Source organism: Empidonax traillii, unplaced genomic scaffold (assembly GCF_003031625.1).
Source record: "Empidonax traillii isolate 1590-97213 ecotype Southwest subspecies unplaced genomic scaffold, ASM303162v1 scaffold1432:size123599, whole genome shotgun sequence".
Classification (NCBI taxonomy): Eukaryota; Metazoa; Chordata; class Aves; order Passeriformes; family Tyrannidae; genus Empidonax; species Empidonax traillii.
Genome location: NW_020956625.1, coordinates 73,642 through 82,738, shown reverse-complemented (window position 1 = coordinate 82,738; position 9,097 = coordinate 73,642). Strand labels below are relative to the sequence as shown.

At 51.8% G+C, this 9,097-nt stretch overlaps 1 protein-coding gene across 2 annotated transcripts in view; it reads right to left on the bottom strand.

Annotated features, from left to right (window-relative positions):
* The window catches only part of AHCYL2 (adenosylhomocysteinase like 2), a 73,610-nt gene that overhangs the window by 23,146 nt on the left and 41,367 nt on the right, over positions 1-9,097 (bottom strand). The window contains exons 1-2 of one of the 2 annotated variants that reach the window (XM_027907255.1): positions 4,822-4,893; positions 1,719-1,827 (exon numbers count right to left, since the gene is read on the bottom strand). In XM_027907255.1, the coding sequence (XP_027763056.1) occupies positions 1,719-1,827; positions 4,822-4,875 (163 nt within the window). In that variant the 5' untranslated portion in view covers positions 4,876-4,893. Of the gene's footprint in view, positions 1-1,718; positions 1,828-4,821; positions 4,894-9,097 lie in introns of those variants that run through there. The other variant, XM_027907254.1, reaches the window with a different exon arrangement.

Here is a 9,097-nt window from a genome sequence, read left to right as displayed (position 1 = left end):
TGGGGGGGCTCATCCTGGAGAAAAGGAGGCTCAGGGGGGACCTTCTGGCTCTGCAAGTCCCTGCCAGGAGGGGGGAGCCGGGGGGGGTCGGGCTCTGCTCCCAGGGAACAGGGACAGGACAAGGGGAAACGGCCTCAAGCTGTGCCAGGGGAGGCTCAGGTTGGATATTGGGGGAATTCCTTCCTGGAAAGGGCTGTCCAGCCCTGGCACAGTTGCCCAGGGCAGGGGTGAAGTCCCCATCCATCCCTGGAGGGATTTCCAAGCCCTGTGGATGTGGCACTTGGGGACAGGGGTGGATTTGATGTCTCTGAGGGCTTTTCCAACCTAAACAATTCTGTGAATCTTCCCCCTCCATCATCACCTCCCTTCTCCTCATGCTGCCTCTTTTCCAGCCTTTTCCCATCCCAGGAGAACTTAACGGGTTGTTCAGACTGTGCTGCTGTTCAGTCTGAGAAGGGGAACAACAAAGATCCAGTTCCAATGGGATTTATCCATCTATCCATCCATCCATCCATCCTGCAGCCCCCAGGGGAACTGATGTCTTCCATCCTGACTGCCAACCTCCCCCTTTCAGGAGGAGGGAAATTCAACATTCCCACAAGCTCATTAATTGCCACTGCTGGTGCTTTGGCAGGAGATGGGGAGTGCAGGGAGGACTGGGGAATTCCCCAAAGATATTCCAAGTTCTTCCAGCTGTGAATGGGGAGATGACATGATGACAAGGGCCAGGCCAAGCAGAACAACAGTCCTGAAAACTGACAGTCCCAAAACACTGGCTGGTGCTCGGGGCTTGGATGGAGCTGGGGATTTAAAGTGGGAAAGGAGCCTGGGTTGATGTCTCCCTCTGGAGAGGACAGCGTGGTCCTGTCTGCTCATCTCCAACAATCAGGGAAACGAGTGGAGAAACACAAAGGAGAGTTTCAGGGGGACCTCTGGCCACCAGCCAGGCCTGCTGCAGTGTCTGAACCATCAGCCAGGAGTTCCCTGAGGTTTTTACCCTTAACTAAACCAGAGCTTTAAACCTCTCACCAGGTGGGGTAGGTTTGGAGCAACCTGGGATAGTGGAAGGTGTCCCTGCCTGTGGCAGGGGCTTGGAATGGGATGATCTTTAAGGTCCCTTCCAAGCCAAACCATTCCATGTTTCCATGGAACTCCCCAGTATCTCCCCAGGCTCCTCTCAAACTGTGACTGCCAAATATCCCAAAAAAACACAATCAGAGAGTTTCACTGCTCAGATTCCAGCAGGAAAAACACCTTCAGAAAGGCCCTCAAAGGTCCCCACTGCTCTTCCAAAGGCTCCAATCTCACGTGCCACAGGTAAGTCCAAACCTACAGTGGGATCCACGTGGATTTGTTCAAGAACAGGAAGGGAAGGTGACAGGAAGGGAGGCACGAATAGAATGGAGAAACCTTGTTTTGCTGAGCCTGGAAGGAAAAGGAAGGGGGAGAGAGGAGGGAAGGCAGCAGGAACTGCACATGAGGGGTTATAAGGAGAGATGAGAAGCATCAAGAGCACCAGAATGACTGAATTTTCCATCCAACTACACGTGAGGATGAGGAAAAAAGAAAAAGCAACGACCCTCTTTGCATGCCTGCCCTCCCACAGGACCGACCCCCCAGCACATCTGGGAGATCCCACAGCACGTCTGGGAGATTCCTGAGGGAAAGCCAGGACAAGTGGCAGGGTCTGTAAAGGCTGGAGAGCCTGCCCCCCTCACCTGAGCTGTAGCTGTCAGTGGAGGACTGCGAGATGGAGCGGGACAGGGAGCGGCGGCCGATCTTCGACGGGCGCTTGTTGAACTCCTGCTTTTGGTCGGCAAACTGGATCTGGGGGGGGAGAAACCAGGGGGCTGAGTCAGGTGGGAAACACCCAGCACAAGATTAACCCCGAGAAGATTAACCCCCCAAAGCCTCGAGCAGACCCCGACACCGGCCCAGTTGCAGGCTGAGCCACAATTCCCGTTGTTTGTCGGGGACAGGACACGCTCAATTCCCAGTTTTGTTTAATTCCAGACCCTCCAGCAGAGATTACAGATGTCTGGCCTCTCCAGGCTGTTGCAGAACACAGGCATTTAAAAATATTGTATTTAAGAGCACACAACTTTACCCAGCCAATCAAGAAATTTAGGCTGAGCCATCAGACCAAAGCGGTTCTCCAGGCTGGATTTCCCAGGAACATCCACAATGAGCTGCAGCCACGGATTAACACCAATATTTGGTGGAGTTTTGCTCAGTGAAGAGCCAAAACCTGTTTCCATCTCTATCACCACCAAGGAATGAAGATTTCAGGCTCCCCCGAGACCCTGAGCACAGGAGATAAATATTTAAAGCCGGCAAAGCTGATCTGCTCCAAGCACACAGGGACAGAAGGGATAAGCAAATTTCCCATTTTAACAGGGAAATGGCATTTAACCCTGGTATTCTCAGGGGAATCGTTTTCTCTGGGCTTTGTTGTCCTCCAGCCTTTGGTTGCCAAGAACAGCAAGAGGAACAAATAATCAGTGTTTATTTCCTCAGATCCAGGTTTTCCCACGAGCCAAATATCTGCTCTTCCAGGTGATTTTAGAGTAGAGACTCAGCCCTCCTGTGTCCTGGATGTGCACCTGGGGTTGGACTTGTCTTAAGTCTTCCCTGCTCACATCAGCACCAACTCCACAGAGCATCAGACACATCTCCCAGCAGCTCAGCATCCCTTTTAGTTCATGGAATCCTGGAATGGGTTGGGTGGGAAGGGACCTTAAAGCCCACCCAGTTCCACCTCCTGCCATGGGCAGGGACACCTTCCACTGGCACAGGTTGCTCCAACCTGCCCTTGGACACTTCCAGGGATCCAGGGGCAGCCACAGCTTCTCTGGGAAATCCAGTCCAGCCCCTCCTCACCCTCCCAGCCAGAAATTCCTTCCCAATATTCCATCTAAATATTCCCTCTTCCCGTTTTCTCTGTAGGTGGCTACAGGGCCATATTTAAACACATCCTAAAACTTATAATTTGAGGAAATATTTCCACTCCAGGCACTCATCTCTTCCTGAGCCAGTCCTTGATGCCCCCACTACACCCACGATTCCTGTTAAATCTCAGGGAAATGGGAATTACGACTTCCAGTCGCTTGGACTTTGCTCTGAGCATGAACTGACTCGTTCTGGTGCAACAAGGGTTGGACATTTACATCTCCAAATTACTGAAAGCCATCGACTGGGTCTAATAACAACCGCCTCGGGGTTTCCTGAGGAGTTCTGTGTTGTTTCAAGGAGTCATTTAAGCAGAAGGAATCGGACCCTGTTCTGGGAATTCCAATTCAAGCTCCGTGGTTTAAGCGGCAGCGCTTGAGCTGGGAGAGGAGGGGAGGGGAAGAGCCTGAGAGAGGATCTGCAGCAGCACCCAGGAGGTTTCTTTCCTCCTGATCTTAAACCACCTGATAGAATGACACCAGATCAGGAAACACACCCAGGAAGAGAAAACCAGGACAAACTCAGGGTAGAGCCAGAGCCACAGGGAGGATTAACAGCCCGAGCCCGGCGGGACAGGGGCTTTGCACACACACACACACACACACACACCCCCCTCTAAGTTCCTTCTCTAAGAAACTGCTGGCCTGAAATAACACTTTTTTTTTTTTTTTCCTTTTTACTCCATTAATTTAAACCAAATCCCCCCCACGGCTGAGCAGCCCCCCCAAAGCATCAGGTGGTTGGTGTGGAGCGACGCTGTCGGTGCAGCGAGAGGGGCTGGGATCCCAACCGAGGGGGGGTCATTTGGACTGGGATGAACATTTCCCTTCCCCACATCACCCCTCCAGTGTGACTGTTCCAGCAATGCATCCATGGTGGTGACTCCGAGCTCTCCGAGTCCTTCCACACCCAAGCCCAGGCACAAGACCAAGCAGAGGAAGTCCAGAACCAGCTCGGGCAGAACCAGAACCAGACTTTATAGCAAGCCCTGCCCTCCACCCCTCGAAGGGTTTGGAGCCCTTTAAACCACAAGATGGGTTCGGTTTTAGCTGAGCAAGGAACCGACCCAAGAGGCTGAAGGAAGCACCAGGAAAGGGAAATGTTGGGAAGGGGCCGGGCCAAGGCTCAGATCTGCTTTTACCTGGTGGTGCCCAACGTCCTCTGAGCAACAGAGGGAGCGGGCAAGGAGGGTGGTGGAATTGCATGGAGTCACAGGACGGCTTGGGTTGGGAGGGAGCTTAAAGATCACCCCATTCCAGCCCTCTGCCACAGGCAGGGACACCTTCCACTGGACCAGGCTGCTCGAATCCAGAGCAGTCTCACAGCCAACCCTGCGCAGGCTGGAGCTCCGAGGAGAAGCTCTGAAGCCTCTGAGAGCTGCAGCTGCTTGGATTCAGGAGCCCAACCCGCTCCTGAGGATCTGCTGCTTTCAACTTCCAGCAGGAAAAACCAGTTCAAGCTGGAAAACCTCCCCTCCAGATGTGCGAGGTTAATGACTCCTAAGATCAGGCGTGTGCTCGTCACACTTCACATGAGCCAAGTCTCACTTCCACCTGGCATTTCTGCCACAGAACTGCCCTCCTTCACCGAGCAAAAGCACTCCCATCATCCAAGGTTTTCCGGGAGAATCTCCCTGCCCTCAACCCCACCGGCTCCTCCACTGCAGTGCTCCGAAGAACAACCCCAGAGCAACCTGTTTGGCTCAACTTCATCACCGAGAGCTGCTCCCAGGAGAGAATGAAGGGAGAGAAGCTCTCCGGAGATCGGGATCTTCCCTGAGAAATGAGAGAGCGGGGTGGGGAGGGAACAGCAGGGAAAGGAGGAGGAAAAGAACAGAAAAACGCAGTTCTGGTACTAAAAGAGAGCCCTCACCTGGGCTTTGATCCCCGAGTCTCCGTTGACGTTGTACTTCTTCTTGTTGGGCATGGTGGCACTGCCTGAGCGTCCCCGGGGAGCAGGGACTGCCCCCCATTTATACCCCGAGCCCTCCTGTGGGGCTGTGGGGTGGAGGCACAGGGAGGGCGGGGAGGAGGCCGAGGGACCTGCTGGGCTTTGCAGACTCCCTCCTTTTTTTTTTTTTTTTTATTTTTTTTTTCCCCTCTGGCAGGGAAGGACCCCGAGACTTAATGAGGCGTCCCCGGCAAACAAGCCCTGCCTGTGTTCCGTGTGGAATTACAGCCCCTTCCCGACCTCCAGACAGTCGGTTTGAACGTGGCCTGGCTTGTGTGTGCATAACAATGCCTTATTTATGTAACCAGAACATTTCCCTGCTCGCTATAATTAACTTGCTAATTAAGCTCTTTTAACTCCGCTTCTCCCCCCCCCCCACTTCATTTTCTTCTCCCCCCACTCCCCCCCCTCCCCCCATGTCAGATGGTTTTGTTAATGGAGCCTCATTAGAAGAAAATTAACTAATGAGCAACTAAAACAACGAAGGCATTTGGTACATGGCAAAGTGGTTTTTAATTGTGTGGGTCCTGGCTCTGTCCCCCAGGGCTGCAAGTGCACAGTTTGTCCTTGGAAGGGTCCACGCTCCGACACCCATCCCGCTGTTCCTGTGCCAGACCTTTCCTCTTGGGATCATGGAATGGGTTGGGTGGGAAGGGACCTCAAAGCCCATCCAGTGCCACCCCTGCCCTGGGCAGGGACACCTTCCACTGGCTCAGGTTGCTCCAGCCTGGCCTTGGACACTCCCAGGGATGCAGGGGCAGCTTCTCTGGCCAACCTGGGCCAGGGCCTGCCCACCCTCATTTTTCCCATTATTTTTGTTCCTCGTATCTGGTCTCTTCCCACCTTGCAGGTTCCTCCTGCAGCAGGAAAAAGGCCGTGGATGGAGCAGACCCGATGCAGGGCAACTCCTTCAACTGAGTGGCTGGGGTTGTTACCCAAAGATTTTTGTCCCTGACAAGTTACCAAGGACAACCCCCATAAGGAACCTCAACATCCTGCCCAGAGAAGCTGTGAAACCCCAAGGGAGACACTTGAGTAAACTGGTGAAAAGCCCTTAAAGGGGGTACAAAGCCCACCTTGATGGTGCCACCCAAAGCCCAACTACTTTCCCAGTAGGTTGTCACGTCAGAACACTGAAATCAAAAGGCTTTTCCTGGAACAAAAAAAGCGACTTTTTTACATTTAAGATTGAGACGCCAAAACTAAGAACATCTATTCCCTAAAAATAAAAAGTTCCTTCCTTCACCCCCACTCCACAGCTCAGGAATCTTCTGGAATTCCTGTGTCGGTCTGGGTGACCCAAACAAAACCAGGGAGAACCAGTGTTCAATCCCAATAAATTGGTTTTGTGGTTGGAGCACCTTAAATTGACTCTTAGCCACGGATATTTGGGTTTTTTTAAGGAAACAAGGGAGAAAATGAGAGTTTTCTGTGGGATTAAGGGGCACAAGCTCTCCAGCTTCCAAATCCACGGGAAATAAACTTGGGAAATAAAGAGCAAGTTAGGGAGTGAGTTAAAATCCATCTGCTCAAGGATGAAACAGCAGGAGGAGGAGGGGGAGGTGATCTCCAAGAACTGCCACTGCTTGGTCACAAACTTTCCTGGGAAGTCTTTTCCTAGTGGAAAAACACATCATCTGTTGATGATGCTGAGAAATGCAATCAATTTCCTCGTTTTTAAACAAAGAAGGGTGAAGGTTGGAGGAGAATGGGCAGGTTAAAGGGGGTTTCACCTGCAGGGCTTGGGGTGGAAAGGGCAGGAACGAGGGGTCACCCACCTGATCCAAAGGGATTTCCAGGAGTGCTGGGGAGTCAAACCACTGATTCCTGGAGGCATCACATCAGTGCTGGCTCATGGAATGATGGAATGGTTTGGAAGGAGCCTTAAAGATCACCCAATTCCACCCCCTGCCCTGGGCAGGGACACCTTCCACTGTGCCAGGCTGCTCCAAGCCCCGTCCAACACTTGGACACTTCCAGGGATGGCACATCTGACCATTCCCTGACAGAGTCACTTCCATGGGAACAAACAGCAGCACTTAAATCCAAGGCATGGCAAGAGCACGGGGCCATCCCCACCGCTGGCATTGCTGGGAGCAGGGAAGAGAAATCCTTAAAGAAAGAAAATAGCAAATACCCGAAGCAAGAAATTCCAGTGGGGACAAAGGAAGGGGAAGGAAGAGAGAAAACTCCTCCTCCAGCAGTGGAGCAGATCCCTCAGTCCATCCCAGCTCTGTGGGCCACAGCCCCACAACAAAGCAAAAGATAAAAAAAACAACTATTCCCACACTTCCCCTGCTTACAGTGACGGCTCAGGTGTGTTTTATGCTGGAAAATGTGGGATCTCAGCAGCTGGAGATGGGAAACACCTGCTGAGCCATCACCAGCCAGGGCAGCACCTGCAGCACTCCCCGATCCATCCTCGGCCAGCAGCCCCTGGGACCTCACAGCTCCTTCCCACCACACCACCCAGGAGCACAAGCTTCCCTAAAACACCCGGGGTTTTGGGGAAAAAGCCAAAGGTCAGAGGAAAAGCCTCTGCTGTGCATTCCCTGAGGATTATCAGGCTGTGCAATCAGAGATCACGAAACCACCCCCCAGTGACACAACCTGAAACCTTCACAGGACACAGAGCCGAAAGATGCCTCTGCCCCACGTGCTGCAGAATTCCCAAAAGCTCTGAAAACTCAGAATTTCCCCTTCCTCTGAGCCCATCCTCAGGTGGGATGAGGGTGAGGAGCTCAGGGCCCACAGGAGCACTCCCAGGAGTCCTTCCCTGCCTGCTCTGGGCACAGAGGAGGCTCAGGTTGGTTACCAGGGAAAAACTCCTCCCTGGAATTTTGTCCTGGCACAGGGCAGGGGTGGAGTCCCCATTCCTGGAGGGATTTCCAAGCCCTGTGGATGTGGCCCTTGGGGATGTGGGGCAGTGCTGGGGAAGGGCCGGACACGATGGCCTGAGAGGGCTTTTCCCACCCACACGACCCTGTGATTCCATGATTTCATCCCAGCTCGGATCCAGCACTGCAAACCCCAGATCTCCCGGCCATCAGAGCTCCAGAAGATGGGAAATCTCCCACTTTAACCCTCTTTTCCAAGGAGCCACACAAAGGCATCACCACCATTCCCTAACCGTGCATTTTCCAGCAGGTAATTCCAAAGGGGGAACCCAGGCAAGCCAAGGACCTTGGCAGGAACACCGAGACCTGAAAGACTTGTAGAAATAACGACCTCAAAGATAATCAGCATTTTAAGGCTGGGGCTAATTATTTCTTGCAGTGTGGCCGCTCCACTCCCACACCGACCTGAGAAACCTCATCAAACGCAAAGCAGGCAAATTAAAATCCTGATTAAAAACATGGCTGGGGGACATGACCCTGGGCCCTCTGGAGATGGATCTGATGCCACAGCAGCTTTAACCATCCATAAAGTCATAAAACGGAGCTGGAAAAGGAAATTACTGGGGCTATAACAAAAAAAAAAAAAAAAGTCTGTTTAAATAAAGGTTTTGTCATTTGTTTCTGATCCCAGAGGCACTAAATCCGTAATGGAGAAAATTAGAGAGGGGGATGGATCTGCAGAGAGAGAGAGGTTTGTTGCTTGTTTTTAAGGAGAACTCCACGGTTTTACAGTTTAAAATCCAGTTCTGAAACAGCAAGTGAATTGCAAAGGTTTGTCACGGATAACTCTTAAAATGCCAAATTGATTTCCTATATAAATACGATAAATGATACCGTATAAATATATAGAATCTGGGGGAAGGCTGAAAGAATCCTTCCCTATTAAAAATGAGTGAGGAGCAGGACAATAAACTGGAATTTTACAACAGTAAAATCCACCAAGCTTAAGAAAAGGATAGGGGGATACAAAAAGTTGGATATTAAAGGGAATAATGACATTTGAAGCCAATGCAGGGACGTTACCTGTGGATAACCATCAAATCCCTTTGTAGCAGCACCAGAATTCCCACTTTTTATTATAATAATCCAAGTATTTTTAGAAGAACTAACAGGAGGGACATCTCCCAGCCCGAGATGTGAGCAGGAATCTGGGAAGGGATCATGAATACTGATCTGGAATTTCACTCCTTCTGGAGCATCGGGAGCATTTCTGGACCCTGCGACCCCGACCAACCCCTGGGGGACACAAAACCTGCTGTCCCCAAAGCACTGCCCGGATTTTGGAGCAATGTCATTGTATC